General features: G+C 41.4%; 2 protein-coding genes across 2 annotated transcripts in view; both read left to right on the forward strand.

The window, feature by feature from the left end:
- Window positions 1-10,129, forward strand: part of LOC129750819 (uncharacterized) — a 65,400-nt gene extending 55,271 nt beyond the window's left edge. The window contains exons 2-5 of the mRNA XM_055745901.1: window positions 456-642; window positions 714-988; window positions 8,128-8,298; window positions 8,374-10,129. Coding sequence (XP_055601876.1) covers window positions 477-642; window positions 714-988; window positions 8,128-8,298; window positions 8,374-8,562 — 801 coding nt within the window. The 5' untranslated portion in view covers window positions 456-476 and the 3' untranslated portion in view covers window positions 8,563-10,129. The remainder of the gene's footprint in view (window positions 1-455; window positions 643-713; window positions 989-8,127; window positions 8,299-8,373) is intronic.
- Window positions 10,130-11,804: 1,675 nt separating this feature from the next.
- Window positions 11,805-13,249, forward strand: LOC129751975 (uncharacterized). The gene is made up of 2 exons (XM_055747769.1): window positions 11,805-11,931; window positions 12,810-13,249. The coding sequence occupies exons 1-2, from the start codon at window positions 11,805-11,807 to the stop codon at window positions 13,247-13,249; spliced, it is 567 nt and encodes a 188-aa protein (XP_055603744.1).
- The last annotated feature ends 9,435 nt before the right edge of the window (window positions 13,250-22,684 follow it).

Below are 22,684 nucleotides of genomic sequence, written 5' to 3' on the forward strand. Positions count from 1 at the left end.
TATATTGTATGCTATTCTGGTCGTTTTTTTCGTTTTTTCTATCCATTAGTCGTTTCTGAAAAAAAAAATACTTTGCAGGAGTTTATTTCGCCACTCATCTCACATATAGACATGCCGATTGGAACGAAAGTCACGTAGCAAGTCGCTGGAGTGATAAACGATGCACGTTTCCGGTAAGCGGTCCCAGTTAAAAAAAAATAAGGGAAAAATGAGCCCAGCTCAGGTCACACGATTATGTTGAGCCTGGCTCCCATTGGAATCGATTGATTTCAACTGATTCATATTTTATGCCTGGGGAAGACGATTGAACCTTTTCGATTTGGGATTCCAAATGGCACTCCGTGAGAATTCGAATGCCGTAGACATGTCAAACTTACTAACGATTTTTACTATTTTATTTTAAGTTAGTTTGAAATGTTTAATTGCCATTGTTTTTCTCTTAACTTGTTTTCCAGAAATTTTCCAAATCGAGCAAGATGATGATGGACATCTTAAGGTGGCTTCCGGGAGCCTGTGGCAGTCTGGGCCCGGCTCTGATACCTCCAGCTCACATCGCAGTGTTGTGGTACTTCTGGCAAAACTACTCGCGCTATGTAGACAAACGATTTTGTTCCTGCTCCTGCTGGGATACGGTCTTCAAAGGTAGTATTCGATAAGTTATTTCTTAGAAGTGAAAATTATCCTACTAATGTTTAACACTTCTTAACTTTTAGGAACCTACGAGTCCGGGATCGCTTCCTACAAGCACATGTACTTCAACGCGACCCAGAACACGATGAAGATGTGGCTGCTGATCGTGATTGGGGTGATCGCGCTGTACGAGTGCACCAAATACCTGACGCAGCTATTGCTCCAGAACCGGGTCCGGTACACTATGATCGTGCTGTTTCTGCTGTCGATCTTTTCCCACTACTACGCATGGTGGGCCTATCTGAACTACTACAACGACGAGTACTACAACCAATGGAACCATCAGCTGTTCTTCACTGTAAGTGTGGTTTTGGGATGTTGACATCAAATTTTGTAAGAACTAAGTTATCACGTTCAGCTAATAATTCGGTATTTTTGGACACTTCACCCTTCTCGGGTGTTTTAGTTTTTTTTTTTACAATTTCGTTTATTTGAAACGGCTCTGACCTTTGGTTTTAAGGAGCCAAACTATTGTTTTTGTATTTACAAATCATTGATTAAAACTACGTTAGTTAGAGAAAGAACAAAGCAAAGGGAAAAAAGATTTATATACGAAGATCGATAGATTTTAGGAAAAGGTATAACTGGAACATGTAGTCTAGGTCTACCGCAGCCAACACATCCCTCACTGGAACGTTAGGTGGTTTTCCTCGGGCCTGAAGGGAGTCTATTAAATTCGCTCTGACGATAAGGTGGTCCTCACACGACCAAACAATATGCTCGATGTCATGGTAACCTTGACCGCAACGGCACAAGTTGCTGCTAGCAAGATCAACACGATAGAGTAACGCGTCTAAGGAACCATGATTGGTCATAAGACGGGAAAACGTTCGAATAATATCTCGACTTATCCAACCTATTGAACCAGGGTTTGAGGCTTACCTTCGGGATAATCGAATGAAGCCACCAACCCAACTCATCTTCGTTCCATTTGCGCTGCCAGTTGACAAGGGCGATTTTATGAACCAAAAAGTAGAATTCGCTGAAGGCGATTTGACGATGATAAACATCACCTTCAACCGCGCCCACCTTTGCAAGAGAGTCTGCCCGCTCATTGCCTGATATTGAGCGATGAGAAGGGACCCAAACAAAGGTGATTTAAAAACTTTGTCTAAATAAAGCACTCAATGTTACCCGTATCTTCTCAAGGAAGTATGGCGAGTGCTTTCCGGGTCTTATTGAACGAATAGCCTCAACAGAGCTTAGGCTATCCGTAACAATAAAGTAGTGTTCAATAGGTCGGGAGACTACGTTGTCTAGTGCCCAATGAATTGCTGCTAATTCTGCTGTATACACTGAGCATGGGGCTTGAAGACTGTAGGAGGCACTATAAATTTGGTTGAACACTCCAAACTCGGTACATTCGCCTATAAGGGATCCATCAGTAAAGTAAATTTTATCAGCATCGACGTGTCCATATTTTTCATCAAAAAGCCTAGGAACAATAAGAGAACGATGATGATCCGGGATACCACGGATTTCATGCTGCATGGACAAATCAAACTGGACAGAGGTATTGTCGTAGGCAGGGTGACAAACACGAATAGGAGAATACGACGAAGGATTAACCTGCATAGACATGAACTCATGACATATGGTCATATATTTTGAATGGAGATTTTGCTCTAGAAGCTTTTCAAAATTTAAAATCACCAATGGGTTCATGACCTCACACCTGATGAGGAACCGAAGAGATAATGAATGAAACCTATCTCTCAGTGGGAGTACGCCTGCCAAAATCTCGAGACTCATGGTATGTGTTGAGGGCATACAACCCAGAGCTATTCGAAGACATCGATATTGAATACGCTCGAGTTTAATAAGATGTGTTTTAGCAGCTGATTGAAAGCAAAACTGCCGTACTCCATCACTGAGAAAATAGTTGTTCCATATAACTTGATCAGATCTTCCGGATGGGCTCCCCACCAGGTGCCGGTAATTGAACGGAGAAAAGTAATTTTTTGCTGGCATTTTCTTTTCAAATACTCAATATGAGTTCTCCAAGTGCACTTGGAATCAAACCAAACCCCAAGGTACTTAAAACACCTCGACACTTAAAACACCTAGGAGTTGAAGCTTAGGTTGAGCAGGTCTATGTTTTTAGAGAAGACAATCATCTCCGTTTTCTGTGGAGAAAACTCAATCCCAAGCCCCAAGGCCCAGTTTGACAATCTGTCTAACGAGACCACTTTCAGCAAAACCTCTCATCCTTACGACTCGACACCTGAACCCCTCTTCTAACGACTTGAGAACCGACATCTCCTCGCAATGACTCGAGATTCCCATACAAACCTCTCCTCTTCGCGACTTGAGGCCTGATCTCTCCTCGAGGTTTACCTCTCCTCTGTACGATTCAAGGCCCGATCTCTCCTCTAACGACTTGAAATCGGATCTCTCCTCGTAATGACTCGAGGTGACCACTTGTACCCTTCCTCTTGTTGATAAGGGGTCTGATCCCTCCTCTTACGACTCGAGACCCGACCCCTTATCATAAAGACTTGGGGTTGACCACACAAACCTCTCCGCCAGGACGTTTGAGGAATTACCTCTCCCCTAACGACTCGAGGCCCGACCTCTTATTTCCAGGATTCGACGTTTGCCACCTTGCCCGTCGTGTGCCTGATCGAGAGCAGCTTATCCTAGACTCGCGCCTGTCACGGCACACGCGCAGGACTCAACGCAACGACTCGGATGATTCCCGACGAAGACGTCATCCTATTCCGACTCGAATGGCTCACCCGGCGTCGAGAGCCACTCTACCCGTGGGTATTCCCCGAACGTGGAATAACTCTTTCCCAACGATTTCCACTGCGAAGAAGGTCGAGTCTTATCCCCGCAGCTTCTGTCGTTGAGAACAGCCCTTATCGGATGCTCCCCGAAGGTGGAGCATCCTACGCACGAACGCGGCGCATCCACGGCATCCGCTACGCAGAAAATGTTGCCTTATCTTTGTAGCTTCAAACCGTGGGGTCGGACGCACTCTACTCGAAAGCTCCCCGTCGATGGGGTCAGTCAACTCTGATTGTTGTCCAGTCTTCTTTATCCCCCTTAGCTGGCAACCCTAGGATTTTCGGCCCTCGAATTTTTCTGCCCGTTGTGTGCCAGATCGAGAGCAGCTTGTCCTGGACTCCCGCCTGTCACGGCACATGTTCGGGACTTGGAACGCTACGACTCGGATGTTTCCCGACGGTGGCGACATCCTACACCGACTCGAGAGGCTCGCCCGGCATCGAGAGCCTCTCTACCCGTGGGTATCCCCCAACAGTTGTTAACTCTCTTCCTTCGAGGTCCGCTACGGGGAAGGTCTAGTCTTATCCCAACAGTTTTCCCCTTAGGAAGCGGCACTATTCGGATACCCCCACGTTCGCGACGCACCCCTGACCTCCGCTACGCAGAAGATGATGCCTCATCTTTGCAGCTTCGATCATGGAATCGCCCCTACTCAGATGCTCCCCGTCGATAGAGTCATCCTACACCGTTCGCGGACGGCCTTTGGTTCCAGCTCCTCTGCAGGGCAGTCATGATCCGGGTGAACCCATCGCTGACCACATGCCAAGTGTTGGAATCCGCACACATCCTCTTTACAACGTGGTCTGCTGTCGTATCGGGCCCACAGGCGGCAAATATGGGAGTACGTACCGCCGAAAACCTCGGACAGACAAACACCACATGCTCGGGTGTTTCCTCTACATTTACACAATCTGGGCAATATGGCGAAGCCACGTGTCCGAACAGGTAGTGGTACTTCATGAAGCATCCATGACCAGTCAGGAATTGCGTCATATAGAAGTCCACTTCACCGTGCCTTCTTTCGATCCAGCTCCCGATGTGCGGAATCAGACGATGGGTCCACCTTCCTCTCGTTGAGCTGTCCCACAGCTGCTGCCAGTTGGACATCGGGTCATCATTGGCGAGATCTCGAACGTTGGGCATGTCTTTATTGTCATAGCAGTAGACATCCTTCTCTAGCAAAACCGAGATGGGCATGACACCCGCCACTACACAGGCGGCTTCGGACGACAGGGTCCGGTATCCGCTGATAACCCGCAGGTTCATCCGCCGCTGAACGCTGCTAAGTCGCTGCAGGTTACAGTTTCTTCCCAGAGCCTGCCTCCAGGCCGCTGCTCCTTACCGCAAGATTGATGTGGTCAAACTTGCCAGGATCTTCCTTTTACTACTTTGGATTTCCGAGGAGTTCGACATCATCCGTGTGAGTGCAGCCGTGGCCATTGCCGCTCTCTTGCACACGTAGTCGACATGGCTCGTAAAGCTGAGCCTGTCATCTATCATCACCCCTAGGTACTTGATTGCGCGTTTGGACACGATATTGCACGGTCCAACGGCAATGGTACATGTTTGGGGTGAGATCAGATTGGTGATTAGCACAATCTCGGTTTTGTGGTAGGCTAGACACAGGCACTTGGAGTGCATGCAGCTTTCCACTGCCTGGATAGCTACCGTTGGCAGGCAGGCCAGCATATACATCGTCTTGGACGTATCGATCATTACCAAACCCAATCCACCCTGCTACGAATTTCAGTTTGCGGTAGATCTCCTCCACCGCCGCAGAAGATCTGCCGACTATATCAATGTCATCGGCAAAGCAGATAAGTTGACTGGATCTGTTGAAAATCGTGCCCCACACTCAGGCAAATTCTTATTATAGTTTTCATAAGATACGTCTTATGAACCCCTTTTTTGCGTCCAAACTAATTTTTCATAAGAGCCTTATGAAATTCTTTCAATTTTCATACGAATTTCTTATGAAAAATAGAAGAAACGGCATTGAGGAAAAATAATGAACACATCCATTCCATCAGTCATTTTGCAATCGTCAAACGAAGTTGTGGAATTATTAATTTTATTGTTCTTAATGGTAAGTTTGAAATGAAGTTAATTTTTTGTGATCGTTAAACATATTTGAAAACTTTCATTTGTTTTTTTTTTTATTTACTTTTCAGTACGTTGAACGGGAAAAACCCAACAAAGGACCGTATGCGGCCGAACAAATCTTTTAGAACCGGGTATTGATGTGCTTCTGATGGTGACCAAAATGTATGTACCAAACAAATTAGCGAACAATAAAATAAATTTTTAACATCAATTGTTTTGAATTTTTCGCATCAAACGTGACATATCCTGTTTTTATAAGACCCTCTTATGAAAAGCAACAACCTCTCATTGAAGTAGGTGTTCATCTGCAGAATTCATTCGCGTCATAAGATAATCTTATGAATTTCATTGATTTTTCTTATGGCGCCACTTCATAAGAGAATCTTATGGCATGTATAATAGTATTTTTCTGAGTGCACATTTCGCCCACCGCTCGTCGAATAACACCTTCTAGCGCCACGTCGAACATCATAATGCAGGATAGACCATCGCTTTGTCGAAGCCCCCTGCGCGATTCGAATGAACTCGACAATTCACCCATCCATTGTCGCCTTGATCAGTCTGATCAGCTTCCCGGAAAAGCCGTTCTCGTCCATGATTTTCCATAGCTCGTTACGGTCGATCGTATCATATGCGGCTTTGAAGTCGATGAATAGATGGTGCGTAGATACTTGGTGTTCACGGCATTTTTGGATGATTAGCCGTAATGTGAAGATCTGGTCCGTCTTAAACTGGCCCTTCGTGAAGCCGGCCTGATGACTTCCCACGAAACTCTTTGCTTGTGGCGTTGGGCGGCGGAGTAGGATTCGGGACAACACTTTGTTGGCGGCATTGAGGACAGTGGTCGCTCGGTAGTTCTCACAGTCCTGCGCTGTTCAGGTGTTCATCGAAGTGCTGCTTCCACCTTTTGATCACCGCACGATTGTCCGTCAGGATACCCTCGTCCTTATCCCGGCACATTTCGGCTTGCTGCACGAAGCCTTCGGGGATGCGTTGAGTTTCTGATAGAACTTTCGTGTTTCTTGGGAACGATGCAGCTGCTCCAGCTCCTCGAGCTCCTCGCTGCCTCTTCCGTTGTCGATGGTTTTCCACATTCCGACGGGTGCCTCTTTGCACTACTGCCGTCCGCGCGGCATTCTCTTCGTCCATCACCCTCCTACACTCCTCGTCGAACCAGTCGTTCCGTCGAGTTCGCTCCACATAACCGATGAAGTTCTCCGCAGCACTGTTGATTGCTGTCTTGATGGTTTCCCAACAGTCCTCGAGAGGGGCTTCGTCAAGCTCGCCCTCTGCCGGCAGCGCTGCTTCGACCGATTGCGCGTAGTCTGCCGCAACCTCAGGTTGCTTCAGTCGCGCGATATTTAACCGAGGCGAGCGCCGGTTTCGCGTGTTGTTCACTACGGAGAGTTTTGGGCGCATCTTCACCATCACCAGATAATGGTCAGACTTGATGTTGGCGCCTCGACGGGATCTGACGTCGATGATGTCCGAGAAGTGTCGGCTGTCGATCGAAACGTGGTCAATCTGTGATTGCGTTTGGTGCGACGATCTCCAGGTGTACTTGTGTGGGAGGCGGTGCTGCAAAAAGGTACTACGTAGGCCATTCGTTTGGAGGCGGCGAAATCTATAAGCCTGAAGCTGTTTTCGTTGGTCAGCTGGTGCGCACTGAACCTTCCAATTGTCGCTTTAAATTTCTCTTCCTAGCCGACCTGAGCATTAAAATCCCCGATGACGATCTTGATAACCGGCACATTCGTGAGTTGATCGGCCATCACCCGATCACGCGCTTTTGCTTCTTTCCCATCACTATAAAAGCTGTTCCAAGCTCGTGAGTGTTGCCGCAGCTCTGGTAGATGGCACGACCATCTGGGTACGTTCGTACCGTGGAACCCTTCCAACATACTGTAGTGAATAGAACTGAGTTAATAGATACAGTTGAACGCTTTACTATGAAGTTAGAAAACAAGTAAAAAAAAATAAAACATTTCTTGTTAGCAACTTGTTTATCTAAGTTCAAATTTAAAGTTAAAAAATAGTTTAAAATTCGTTAGCGTGCAAGCGTTACGCAAAAACAAACACCAAACGAAAAAATCGTTAGCGTGCAAGCGTGACATGAATACAAACGAGGAACGGTGAAAAAAAAGAAGAAACGGGCATTCTGTTGATTAATTTTGGAACGGAAAGACGTTCGGTTTTGTTTCGGACCAATTATTCTCGGTATGGTTATTGGTGTTTCTTCGAAAGTGACATCGCGGGTTACGACACATACCTCCTGCAGCGCTACGATGTCGAATTTGCGGCTCTTCAATTCGTTGGAGAGCACGTGGGTACTGCCCACAAGATTTAGAGATTAATTCAAGTTCCAATCGCTAGTCCCTTTTTTCCATATTAAAATTTTGACAATATTTACAATTTCGACAATCTTGACAATCTTCACAATTTAAACAATTTTCACAATTTTTAAGTTAAAAATGGTAGTTTCAAAAGGAATATTGATAAATCTTGTCCAGATCAACTACTAATAACATTTTTTTATTGTTTCAGATCACCGAACTCATATCAACCAGCGTGGTGCTGCACCTGGCCAGCGTGGACAACGTGGTGACGTCCCGGAAGACGCTTACGATCGTCGGTATCGCCATCCTGCACATTATGGCCAGCGGCGTGGACCAGTTCATATCAAACGTGTTCCGAGGCGAAGGCTACCCACATCAGGTACCTACACCTGACATGACAGTTGTTTCCAAAATGAAAGTTGAACTAATTTCCTTTTTTTTCTCCTTCGCGCAGGTCGTTCGAGATTTGGGCTTCATGATACCGGATGTGATGCACCTGGTGCTTCCGCTGTGGCTGCTGCGGCAAACCCGGATGGAAAGCTTCAGCACTCGGCCATTCTACCGGGACCGGAACCTGCGGCGGGACGTTGTGCTCATGTTCTTCATGGTGACAGTATTATTCACGATCTGCACCTTCCTATAAGGGGGAAAGGGGAAGGCAGATGCGGAAGGTGGGCAGCTTTTACCTTAGGATTAAGCTATACATCGCTGATTGTAGTGTATGAATAAGTAACTTACTTATAGAGGACAGTGCAGCTCCGTTACGCTCCAAGAGCCATCGTGAGTGAGTGTTGTGTTTAGATCCAATTTATAACCCGTAACTGTAAGCTATGCGTTTAGGCGAAAATTAAACACATTCTTCCAAAACAAAACAAAACTAGTTGCGTGAAAGAGTTCGTAAAAGTGAGGAAATGACGCATGTTTGAGAATTTTTAGGAATTACTTTTCTTAAATAAGCGGCCGTATGCGTCCGTTGCTGGATCGTGATTGAAAATCATTTTAAACCTTAAATAGATCATACTAAGAAGGATGCGTAGATCAGTTAAAACAGAAGAAAGTTAGTTACCCTGCCCACAATTAGAATGTAAACCCGCTTCAATGCGCAAGACTGTTAATTATTAAACCAAAATGAAAAGATTCTTTTTAGCTGAACACCTTCTTCAATCGAAAACAAAATTATCAAACTGAGAAAACAAACAACGGAAATCAATTCAAATTAAATTGTGCTTCCCCAAAATTTTTTGTGTGCGGTTTGCAATTACTCGATTAAATTGCGATCCCTGCCACGTCGTAATGTATCCACAACAAATTTATGTATCTACCACCTACACAGCCTAGCGATTAAATGTGAACTTAACCAAACTTTTAGTCGGAAATCCGTTTAGAGTATCGTAAATAGTGCCGATTAGACATATCTTTCCAATTTTCCTCCCAATATGTGTAGGTATTCTCGTACGTACATAAGAACATACCAGCATTCATACCATATATCATTAGGCCAAATGCTTCGGCAAAAACGAAACGAAAACGAGACGAAGCACGTTAACAGTGTACTACCAAAGATTTTACGAAAATTAATAAAAAAAACCAAAATATGGCGATAAACGCGGTAGAAGTCAGGTAGAAAAAAAGTTTGCCAGTGGAAAAAATAATTTGATATTATGTTCATTTAGCAAATGATTTTTCAATAATTTTGATCACATGTCGACTATTGTACTCTCGAAAACTATCAACAATCGTATGTTTTGGATACAAAACGCAATCACAGATCGTTCACGTTTTGACTGACAGCCAGCACTTTTCGGACATCATCGACGTCAGATCATGTCGAGGCGCCAACATCGAGTCGGACCATTATCTGGTGATGGTGAAGATGCGCCCAAAACTTTCCGTAGTTACCAACATACGAAACCGACGCCCGCCTCTAATTATATTATATTATATTATATCTAAATGAAGGATTTCTCTGATAACGTTTTATGCTTCCTGAAGCTTGACCTTCAAAATTACTCAAAATTTTTTGTTTGATCGAAATTATGACAAAATAAGCCATTTGTCCTCCTTGGGCACTAAAACAAACTATTTCACATTTTATCACTCCACCACAGCTTTCGCAGCTTCCACAGATCGTCAGCCACCTCAAGTAAGGACTGTATTAGAAAAAAAAAATGCAACACTTTGTTTTGTGCATTGCATGCATTGATGCATGCTTTATTTATTTACATAGTATACCGTCTCACGACATAACTTGACGAACATAATTCCTATAATTAACTCGGTCCATGGCAACCGTTCTCCAATTTCTCGGGCACCCCACGTTCGCCAGATGCATTGATGCATGCATTGATGAAAATTGATGAAATTTTCATTGAAACTACCTGGTTATGTAATGTAAACGTGTGCAAAAGTTCATTGACAAAATTTTTTAAGCAGGATTGAGAAAAATTCAGAAAAATCCTATTAGGAGACCCAAAAATAGTAAATCGTTTGAGAAGTCCTAGAGGATCCAATAGTGAGCTTCATTTAGAAATGTGCGAGGTTTTTTCAAGCTCAATCCGAAAATATCAATAGAGGAAATTATGAAAAAAAAATCTGACTAGTTCGTCTAGCTGACTGAAAAAAACAGGACTGACTGAATTTCTACAAGGTAGAAAAGCTGCCCAACGATAAAATGAACAAAATACGGTGGTCAAATCGTGCGCAAACTTTGGCGAGTCACGGGAGATGGCTTTCCGTCGACTTCAATCCCTGGAACGTATACTGCAAAAGGAGCGAGAACTACGTTAACACTACCACGGTTTCATGGAGGAATACTTAGAGCTTGGACACATGCGCAGGGCGGATGTGGGTCCAGAAAAGCGGTTTTACCTTCCTCATCATCCAGTCATCAAGTATTCGACGCATCGGTTAAAAGATGCCGCTGCTACTATCCCTCAACGAGGCATTATTTCTTGGACCCGTAATCCAGGATTAGCTTCGTGCTCTCATTATGCGTAGTCGGATGAAACAAATCATGGTGGTAGCAGATATCAAGAAGATGTTCAGACTGATCGGAATTCATGAAGCGGATATGCCCTTGCATAGCATTCTGTGGAGAGCTGACCCTAAGAAGGAAGTTGAAACCTTTGAATTGACCACCGTGACGTATGGTACGAAACCGGCGCCATTCTTAGCGACCAGAACGTTCAAACAACTAGCCATCGACAAACATCATCGATTCCTACCGGTATCCAAGGCATTGGAGGAGGAAGTTTACATGAACGATGTAATAGCCGGTACGGATCTAAAAGAAGATGCTTTCAAAATGTGTGTAAATCTCAACAAGTTGACGAGTAGCGAAGGTTTTCGTCTAAGGAAGTTCGCATCCAATTCAGCTGCGGCCCTGAGAGAGGTGGATTCGGAAGATAGGGCCCTACAACAAACCGAAGAGATCAATCTAGATCCTGATCCAGCAGTAAAGACCATCGGACTGGTTTGGCTCCCTCGCACCGATTACTTTCGGCTCAATTTCAACATCGAAAAGGTTCCCGTGGACGAGCGATTATCCAAACGAAAAATCCTGTCAGCTATAGCTATGCTATTTGATCCCCTGGGACTTGTAGGAGCAGTAACAGCTAGAGCGAAAATCTTCATGCAGCGTTTGTGGCGACTACAAGAAGACGGTAACAGATTAGACTGGGATCGTCCTGTACCGGTTAACGTAGCACAAGAGTGGCGAAATTTCTAAGACCAATTACCTATCCTGAACGCTCTAAAAATTCAACGTTGTGCAATCATTCATATTGCAATCAAGGTGGAATTGCATTTTTTTTGGGATGCATCGGAGCGCGCGTATGGAGCATGCGCATATATTAGGAGCGTCGACGTAGATGGAAAATCCTACGTATGTCTACTAGCATCGAAATCCAAGGTGGCGCCGCTAAAATGTCAATCAATTCCGAGACCGGAGCTCTGCGGAGCACTTTTATCGACGGAATTATCCAGCAAGGTACGGGCGGCGGTGAAGATGCAGGTCGGCATGCATTTTTGGACGGATTCAACGTGTGTTCTTCAATGGTTGAAGGCAATCCCAGCGACATGGTCGACATTCGTAGCTAACCTTGTTGCTGAAGAGGAAGTCCGTCGTTCAGCACACCCAGCTGCCAGTTGTGTAGCACATTTTGGAGTAGAGTATTTGCAAAAATTTTCGTCCTTCACTAAACTTATTCGCAGCACCGCATACTGAATGCGACTTATGCGTATACTTAGAAAATCCGAAGAGAACCGCAGCAGTTTACTGACCGTAGAAGAGTTGAGAGATGCAGAATTTGCAATTATTCGTCGTATCCAACACGAGTGTTTCCCTACTGAATGGAAGGCTTAAACGAAGAAAGAAGTTGTTCATCGAAGTTCACCGCTGAAATGGTTCACCCCTCCCTCACATATCATCGGATGGCCTAATTCGTGTTTGAGGAAGATTGAGCAGATCACTGGAATCGGAAGATATGAAGCACCCGATTATGCTTCTAGTAAAACACCCGTTTACTACTGTAACAATGCTATACGAATATTACCATATCAAGCTTCTACACGCCGGTTCTCAACTACTTCTTAGTACAGTTAGGCTGAAGTATTGGCCTCTTGGAGGCAGAAATGTTCCGCGACAAGTTGTACATAATTGTATGAAATGCCTCCGCTCGAAACCAAATCCAATTGAGCAATTTATGGGTGAGTTACCCCAAGCACGCGTGACAGTAGCTCGAGCTTTTTCAAGGACAGGCGTCAACTATTTCGGACCGATATATGTTCGTCAAGCTCCCAGAAGACCAGCGATCAAAGCTTATGTGTTGGTTTTCATCTGCCTTTGTACGAAAGCTGTTCATCTAGAACTTGTATCCGACTTATCAACAGATCGTTTCCTACAAGCCTTACGGCGGTTCATCGGAAGAAGAGGCTACTGTTCCGATATCTATTCGGACAATGGAACGAATTTCTTCGGATCACGGAGCTACCTTCGAGAACTACTAAAGTTGCGACGCAGTGATCAGCATAAAGAAGCAGTTTCTGAGGAATGTGCCAACAACCATACCACCAGCCGCGGAGGACTTTGGGAAGCAGCGGTCAGATCAGCCAAAAAATATCTCCTGAAGGTTCTAGGGGAAAATGCTATCTCGCTCGAGGACATGACTACGCTCTTAGTACAGATGGAAAATCTCAACTCGAGACCAATCACAGCTTTAACAGATGATCCTTACAACCTCAAACCCCTAACACCAGGACGTTTCCTTATGGAGAACCATTCCAACAGCTGCCTGAAAGAAGTTACCGTGAAGTGCCTATTAACCGATTAAATCAGAGCCAGACATCGCAGAAGAGGCTTTAACACTTTTGGGATCGTTGGAGAGTTGAATATTTGACACAATTTCAGGGGCGGTTTAAAAGATGGAAGAAGCCGATCGATGTTAAGGCTGGACAGTTGGTGATCATCAAAGAGGATGATTTGCCGCCAAGTCGTTGCCAGCAGCATCTCAACCAGAATACATCAAGCTTAGTTTCTCGGAGATTCAAACGATCAGTTGCACCCACCTTTGTGTTCGCGAGATTCTTTTCTTTATTTTTAGGTTCAGAAATTCGAGCGATTTCAGGATAGGCCCGGATGTTGATGTACCACACTAAGCGCGATGTTATAATGTTAAAAGACCCACGAAGCAAAGGATCGCCTGACCATTATAACATAACATAACAAATATGAGCCAGATCGGATCACGGCAAGGCGTCGCTCAACGAGCCTAAAGGTTGTATGGGATTTTGAGACATTTTGCTCGGAAGGAACATGAAAATCTAGGTTTTCATGAATAACTTTGGTCCCCTTGGGCCGATTTCTTTTGAAAACGGTTTTTCTTAAAGCCTAAACCACTGACCATACTGACTGGACACTCGATTTCGTTTTCTGGATATTTTTTCCAACAGTACGCAATATCGATTCCAGAGTGCGCATCGATCGATTTGAAGAAATGCTATCCCAGTTAGGAAATGCCACTCAACTTTAAAATAAAAAAAAAGGCAATTTCTGCGATGAAATCGGACTAAACAGGTACATTTTTCCTACAGGGCATTTATATCGGAAAAATGGTAGGTTCGCCACCTACCGTCGGTATTGCGAACCTGCTAAATGTGACGAAAAAAATTAGCCAGAAAATGATCGAATTTTTGTTCTAAGTGCCCTGTCAGTATGATCAGTGCTTAAACTATGACTTATATTTGATCCGAAGACTGCATTTCAATTCGACTTATGATAAAAAGTTATTAGACTTAAAAAATGAGGTATTTTTTTCAGGGTGATATTCATCACTGTTAATGCTGCGTAAAAATGTTCGAAGCAGTGTCTCTCAATAATAGTGATGAATATCACCCTTAAAAAAAGATTACTATTTTTTTAAGCTTAATAACTTTTTTATCTTAACTCGAATCGAAATGCAGTCTTTTGATGAAGTATTTGTCATAGTTAAGCTTAGAGCTTTAAGAAAAACCGTTTTCAAAAGAAATCGGCCGAAGGAGACCAAAGTTATTCATGAAAAACTGGATTTTCATGTTCTTCCAGAACTGAATGTCTCAAAATCCCATACAAACTTTAGGCTTGTTGAGCGACCCCTTCACGTGATCCGATCTGGCCCAAATTTGGCATAAGGCCTTGTACTAGACCTAGAATCAATTTAAGCCTGCAGCGCATAACTTTTACAAAGTCGGGTCATTTGGGGCATACTGATGCACATATAAACATTACAGTACTAGGTAGCTCCGCTGAAAATTTCATAAGTTTCCATCCATGCATTCAAAAGTTATCCTAAACAAACTTAATAATAAAATAACTCCTTATTACTGAAACTCGAAGGGAGTGAAATCACAGAATTGTAGATATTTAAAAAAAAAACAACACAATCTTTTATCGTCAAATTTGCTCACCAGGAATAGTCAACATCCATCTGTAACCCGAATATTTAATCACGAAGCAAGTTTACCTGCTCTAAATTTAATAAAACCTTTTTCTAATCAAATTTTGTTTGTGCATTAATTACTTTTAAATCTCCCGGGGCTGATATACATATACAGCATACAACTGAACAGTTCGGTTGAGTCCGTTCTGGTAGATAGGATAGAAGTTTCGTTCAATTTCCGGCGTCTTAGATTTTTATCACTTTGGGTGAATCGGGCACAATAGTCGACATGAAATTCGTATTTAATCAAAAATATTAAATCGAATACACAGTGATTTCCAAATTCTATTCTACTCAATCTGTATCTAATCAACTACAGTAGAAAACTTTACCGACATTTATCATTGACAATAAATGACATCCAAATCCATATTAAAGAAAAAGCTGAAAAAACCTAAACCTGCTCGAGTCACAAGAATTTTACATATACTTAGATGAATGTAATCACCAAAAATCAATTTCAAAGCTCTAAGAATCATTAGGCTAACCGAAATGTAAGTAAATCGGAAAATGCGAGAATCCAAATCAATCTATTAAAAGCAACATGTAGTAAATAAACGAGAAGAAAAAAAAACATACCGCAAATCGAGTATAATGGATGTTGATAGGTTTTAGGAAACGTTGTTGTTGAAATCCACAGAATTAGATAACAAAAATAGGAGAAAAAACAACCAAACTACAGACTGTGAATATTCGCGTATGAATGTTTTTGTTTTGAAGTTAGATTAACGAAAATTAGTGCATCAAAGTAATCTATGATGGATAGATGGATGAGTATTTAGGCGCCGCGCACGCGATCGAGATAAAATAGAAAGTAGGTAATAATCGTGTGTCGCCAAACTCGGCGAAGTGTTGATTTGAGGATCCCTCAACCAGCATTAGCGGAAACTAAATGACCGAAACGGAATCAATAATAATGGTTGGTCAGATCAAATAAACGGTACCCACCAGGTTTTTGAGAAACGTAAGATTTTTTTTGGTTTTATAAGTAAAGAAAATCATTAGTGATATAATAAATTATTGATACATATGAAGGTGTTTGTTAGTTTGAAAGAAATCCGCCATTTTTTTATTTAAAAAATTTGAGGAAAACTTGACGCAGAGTCGAGTCACGCATTAAGCGTATGATTAACCTAATTGTGTCATGATTCCATCATTAAACTGGTACCTAATATCTGTTTCTCTTTGAAAGATAAGCAGGGAACGTCTCATGGGTCGTACGACTGATATAAAATCACGCGATTTGAGAGGATCGAACAAATTAAGCTGAGGCAATCGTGTTGGCTATCGAAGAAATCGGATTAGAGACCTCTAGTTCTTGACTCGGGAGAGTTCAAAATTAGGAAAATTTACGTTGCTTTAAAAAAAAAATTTCTCATTTTTAGGAAATTAAATTTTTACGTTTTAAAACAAAAATTTGATGTTGAATAAAAACGGTAGTTCACGATTAAAAAAAATTATCAAGAAAGTGTCTTTGTTATCTGCTTATCTGCCACTTGAATATTATAACTTTCTACAGTGCTGGGAGTCAGATTTATTCCTTGAGCCTCCAGTACTTTCAGTTCTCTTTAGAACGCGATTGAAGAAACACCTATTAACCGAGATGGTAAGCTTAACTGAGTGATAGTTGTGGATCACACAACTTGTGCTGGTCCGGATAACCAAAGAATATAACAATGGATTGACAGTTTAAAAATTTTAATTTGTAAGAAAAGTTTAAAAAGTGAAAATTGATAAACAGTTATTTCGAAATCTCTGAACTTAGGAAATTTGACAGAAAAATTTTGTTCCGATAAAGCTGTGACAAGCAATACTTTTTTAGCCGGCTAATCGCGCGATGTCGAAACGTGAGTCAATCAATTAGGAGGTGCGTTTAAACCGGAGGACTGCGATAAAGAGAGAAGATACGTCAATGGTGGTGAATTGGGGCCAATTGTGGGGGAAAATGATGAAATTTTAGTTAAAAGAGTAAAATGGGAAAAACCAGTGCTCAGAGAGAGAGAGAGAGAGAGAGAGAGAGAGAGAGAGAGAAAATGGGCGAGTTGTTGCTACTTTAGGAGCAGTTGGGGAATTTTGATAATTTCTCTCTCTATTACAATCCCCCGGTTCGTGCTTCCGGAATCTGATATCTTAACTCAAAGTGCATTGTAAACTGCAGCTTAAGTGCAGATAGAAACGAGACACTGTTTTTGGTTGTGATTTTTGAAGTAGGTTATTTAGATTTAGAAAAATTTTGATGGTTTTGTAACATTAGGATGAACAATTTTCCCGTTTCCAATGGGATAACTTCTACTTTAAATATCCGTTTTAAAAACATCAAAACTATTTCTTTCTTAGATTTCAATAAAAAAAACATATATCAATTAAAACCAAAATAAACAGATGAAAAATAAATAAAAAAATATAAGATCTGTTTGTGAAGCGTTACTTCCTTTGTTGGAAAATTCTTTTAAATAATCTCTGGCTCAAAATTAAAGAAACAAGAACTTATATTCAAAATTAGACATATTTTTTCATGATTTTATAGATGATGGATGAATTCGTTCGAATTGATTTTGAAAAACCCAAATACTAGTATTTCAATAGCTATTTACTTGCTAGCATGGGGCTTGCAGTATAGCTTAGTTGGCAAGTCAGTTGCTTCCTAAGCCGATGTCAGTAAGTTCGAGCCCAAAAGTAAACATCGGTCAAAGAAATAAAAGACGACAGTTGTTCGTTCTAATCATTTCAGCATGTTATACCAATCATCGAAGTGTAAATGATTATTTCGCATTCAACTATAAATAAAGCTTAGTTCTTTTAGAAATGGGACACTTTCTTTTGCTAATAGCTCGTTTATTAGTAATCGGACATTCAAAATTTTGACAGCATTTTGTTGCCTGTAAAAAGTACTATCCGACCTATTTTTTTTCAAAATTTAAAATTCACGCGTTTTTGAGATATTTACGATGCAAGAGAAAAAGGAAAAAATAATTTTGCACAGTTCCATTCAAAATCCATCATTATCAAATTGATAGCCGACAAAACCGTTGATTATTCAAAGAACTACTGTTTGTGAGTGGTGGAAAAGTATGGAAATACTGTCAAAAATGTCCACAAAGTTAAAATCAACCATTGGAGTGAAGCATATGATCGACAACTTCGGCTAAGGGTCATCAGGGAAGTCAAGTCTTATACCAGCATTTTTAATTTTCAGTAAGCGAAAAACTAAGGGTAGATCGCTGAAATTTCCAAAAAAAAATTTTCTCCGATAAGCTGAAAGTGTTGCCTCTTAATGAGTCATTCAAACCTAACCTCAAACAAAATTTTTTTGCTAGATCCACAGCTCGTAAGCTGTATATCTGGTTCCGAGGCTATGGGAAAGATGATTTCTGATGAATGACAATACTTATGAAATACCCCATTTTGAACAAATTCCAGCGTTTGAATCCTATTCCACGTCTGCTCGTGGCAAGGTCCCGAGTATATTAAAGTATGTTTTTGCTGGTTATTTTGTATAAAATTTAATGATTTGCAAGAATTCTGCTGCTGTGGAAAAAACAACAATTTTCAAAACTAAAACTATGATTTTCATTCTTTTCAAAAGCCTTAAAAGAGTCATCTTTTATGTACCCTTTGCAACCTACGATCTATACTAACCGATTATACTTTAAGTTCAATCTCCTCATGGTTTTACTTCGTTATTGCCAGATTTTGCCAGCAGAAATTCCATTAAAAACGCTCAAAAAGTGGCTCAAAAATAATTAAATTTGTTTATTTTCAAACAGCTGTATCCACTAAAGTGGCCTCAGTATCAGAAAATAAAGGAGGGGGATAAAGCCACCTAAAATACAGATTAGACGAAGTATTAGTTTGAAAAACTGATCATTATCATGACTGAAAAAAGTGTGCGCTGGCCGAAGGGAGGTACCAAGTATAAAGTAGAATTTATTCTTACAAAAAACGATAAATAATTTTTTTCAAAGTTTTTCATGAATTATCATAAGATTACCTTCATTTCCTTCATAGAAAGTATTTAGATCAAACGAAAGGTTTTTGAGATACACGGATTCGTAACTGTCCCATTTCTAAAAGAACTAAGCTTTACAATGAATTCAACTATTTACATACTGCTGATTGACCATACGCAATCAACTCTGATCATAATAGAATCAACTATAACTGGTATAATTGATTCAGCTGTAAATATGATAGATTAAGCTACAACTGTATGATACATTTTTAACAATCAACTATAAATACCGTAAACTGGAAGAACATTGATCACTTTTTCAATTCATTTTCGAATATTTTGGAAGGGGTTACTTTTTTTGTAACACTAAAAAGCTTTAAAATACTTATTGAGGTAAGGAGTATAAAGCATGATTACTGATAGCAGAATATTCAAACGACATAAGTGGCTATAACCTATAATTAAATGTTTGTTTACAAATCCAGGGGCGGGATTATGGAACTCGAAATAATCGAGTTTCGTTCGATTCGACCGACTTTGGCATTACCGATCTTGAAAGAGCTCGATACGAATGGAACGTTTCGAGATGATCTACTACCAGAATTACTCGAAATCTAATTTAGAACTTGAACGAGATACGTTATACCGATTTTAATTCGATTCGAGTAAAACTCGAAACGAGTATCTCGAATCGAATAGGATTCATAATTTCACTCCAGATTTCATGTTTCGGGTAACTTTGATCACTATGGTTTTAATATCTTCAAAATTATTGTTTTGGTGCCAATTAGAACAGTAGGCTGAAAACATCAATAACAGTAATTTTTTGTTTGGACTCAATTGAATTTTTCAACGTTTTTTTTTCAAAAAGAAATATACCCAAAAGATGGACAATGTTGCTGCATACATTAAGGGGCAAAAATTATAAACATTTCTCAATATTTTTTGGCCTCGAAAACAAATGAAAATTTACCTTCATGCAATTCCCTAGGTCCTCCCACTATTCCTATGATCTTTTTTTTCAAACTTAACCATTTGATAGGGTTTTCAGCCATTTGTTCTATACAGGCTTTCTCATAGAAAAGGAGCATTTTTTTAAATAATCAAAAATTATCCCCACCCACCGTACCTACTCGGAGAGCAAACAAACACGTTTTGCAGGACTTGCTGCTTGTGGTTCTAGAAATTCAGGAATGATTTTACGTTTATAATTTTCATATTTTTGTGAAATCTCACAGCGTAAATTGTTGCACCTCAATAGAATGTCGATTAAATTCCCTTTTCAATGGATATAGTTTTGATTGCTTCAAACGGCGAGAAAGCACTGAAAATCCGGGTACAACCTGACGGTGGACCACAAAAAGAGATGAAATTTCAATTAGTGAAAAAATCACGCAGAGTAGTCAACTTTGAAAAATTCCAGTAAATTCAATTTTAGTTGCATCGAAAATCTAAAGACAGCAAAATGTTAGAATTTTAATAAAGTTTGTATTCATATTTTTTAATAAACTCTACCATCGCTCAAACAGTATTTACTGGCAATCGAATGAAAAGTAGGTTTTTCAGACCACTTTTTTTAACTTTTTGTGACCGAAATAAAAAAAATTTAAAAAAATATTTCTTTGTTCCATGATGTAGACATTAACTTCAGCTTTCATATGTATAAGGCGAATATTTTTTTGGACGTGTTATATATAAATTACTGCAGTTTTCCTGAGGCATGTTTTTTCGGATTTTTTTTGTTTCATGCTGAATAACGAGAAAACTAGAAGCTTTAGCTATATATAATGTTCTAAACATATTTTACTGACATTACAAGGTTTCTATTGATATAAGTTTTATATGAAGTTCATAATAATTCAAACGACTTAAATGTATTTTACTTTTGGAGTGTCAAAATGACACTCTAAGTCGGAAAAGGGAGTTTTTTTGTCCAGGCTTCCAGGGTTCGTCCATAAATAAAGTAAAGATGCAAAATTAAAGAACTTTTGAATTCATTTAGGGTCCCCGAAGAAATTTTTGTTGTTTGAAGCTTCTGAAAAAAGTTACAAGCATTCAAACTTGCAATAGTGTCAAAATGACACTCTAATTCGGATGAGGGTTAAACAAAAATCGTTATGTTTGATTAAAATCTTATATGATTAAAATATGTTCATTCGGTGTTATGAGGAGCAAATAAGACTTTTCAGATTGGTAAGGGATAAAAATTGGCTTGCGAAGTAGACAATGTGCAACTCGAGACCCCATACACCCAACCTTCGGGTAGTGGTCATATCACCTCTTGTTTACAACTCCGATTCTCTACCTCCCCGTGGTGCTAGCTGGGGTGCGAGCAACCTTAGCGGAAATCGGGTACTCAACCCCGGTGGATGCTATGGTCGCATGCAGACGGAGATGGGGGGCAAACCCCTAATTCCAAGGTGTTACGCGAGCAACCGTGCCGAAGGATGAATGGGCAGGGGGGTTTAATCCTGCCCTCTAACGGAGCCTGTGGGGCACCAGGGCGCACCCCACAGTATATAGCCCTTACTGTGTTAAAGCAGGGCACTGACACAGCGGACCGTTTCTTCCCTTGCTACTCGTGGGATTCAAATAATGAACACACCAAATAAAAATAAAAATATAACGAGTGCCGACTGCTTGCCTCAGCCGGAACCTATGGAAGCCACAGAAGGTGAGCTCGAGAGACAGCTCTCAATCGAGTCGTTCACGGGAGTGCCATCCATTTCCTCTTCCGCCTTGGACTCCCCCGCGGAAGATGAGAGCAACGATGATGGAGTTAATGTCACCATCAAAAAGATCGACACGCCAATCAAAGCGAAAAACTTTGATACTCGGCAACTAAGTGGTGCGGGACGGAAGCGACTGAAGAAGTATCTCGCTCAAAATGTACCGTACGAAGAGGCTATGCGCCTTATTTCCACTGCTAAATGCACACCACCTGCTAAAAATGCAAAACGGGCTCGCAGTGGAGAAAACAGTGGTTCGAGCAGCGCGGAAAAGTCAAATGCCAAAAAGGCAAAGGGACCTTTAGACCTTATGACAAAACCGGATCCCAAAGAACCAACAAAGTCTCGACCACAACAAAAAGTAAGGAGTGGGAGGTCGAATGGTGCCAATCGCCCAGTGAGACCGATCGAGAACACAAAAAGCCACAGAAATGGCAACCAAAAGCCCTCTTACAAAGAGGTTGCTAGCTCTGTTAGGGTTGGCATACTTGCCAAAAACTACCCAAGCACACAGCTGACGACAGAGCAACTTAAACTGATACAACAGGCAATAAAAAGGGCAGTTCTCGGCCAACGGTTAGAGAAACTAAAACCAAAATTTGCGCAGTGTTGTTACAAATCTGGGTTCATGGTAGTGACATGTCTTGATCAGGCCACAGCGGACTGGCTACAACAAGTCACACCAGTGCTCAAACCATGGGTAGATGCAGAGCTCATCGCCGTCGGGGAATCCCAAATTCCCAGATCGGAGATTTTAAAGACTCACCTACCAGGAGCTGCTGAAGACGACATCGAAACTGTTCAGGCTACTATAGAAAGCCAGAATGAGGAGCTGAGCACCGAAAGCTGGAGGTTCTATAATATCCAGAAAAGGAACGAGGCTCTCGAAGTGGTCTTTACCGTGGACGAAAATTCTTTGAGGGAGTTAGAGAAAAGAAAATTCGTTATCTACTACGGATTCGGTTCCAGCAAAATCTGGAAGTTAAACCGGAAGAATCCAACAGACAGCGGAGTTGACCGAGGGGAGAACACCGTCAAAGCTGCTCAAGGACCTGGGCTGCTTAAACCGGGCCTTGTAAAGGACCAGTCGGCGATAGACCAAGTCCGATC

This window comes from Uranotaenia lowii, chromosome 3, assembly GCF_029784155.1.
Source record: "Uranotaenia lowii strain MFRU-FL chromosome 3, ASM2978415v1, whole genome shotgun sequence".
NCBI classification, from domain to species: Eukaryota; Metazoa; Arthropoda; class Insecta; order Diptera; family Culicidae; genus Uranotaenia; species Uranotaenia lowii.

What these genes read in the sequence shown, in the direction of transcription:
- LOC129751975 (XM_055747769.1), top strand. Translation starts at nt 11,805, where the DNA reads ATGTCTACTAGCATCGAAATCCAAGGTGGCGCCGCTAAAATGTCAATC. An exon ending in GGGCGGCGGTGAAGATGCAG is followed by an intron (nt 11,932 to 12,809) that starts GTCGGCATGCAT and finishes ACTTATCAACAG; the next exon opens with ATCGTTTCCTACAAGCCTTA.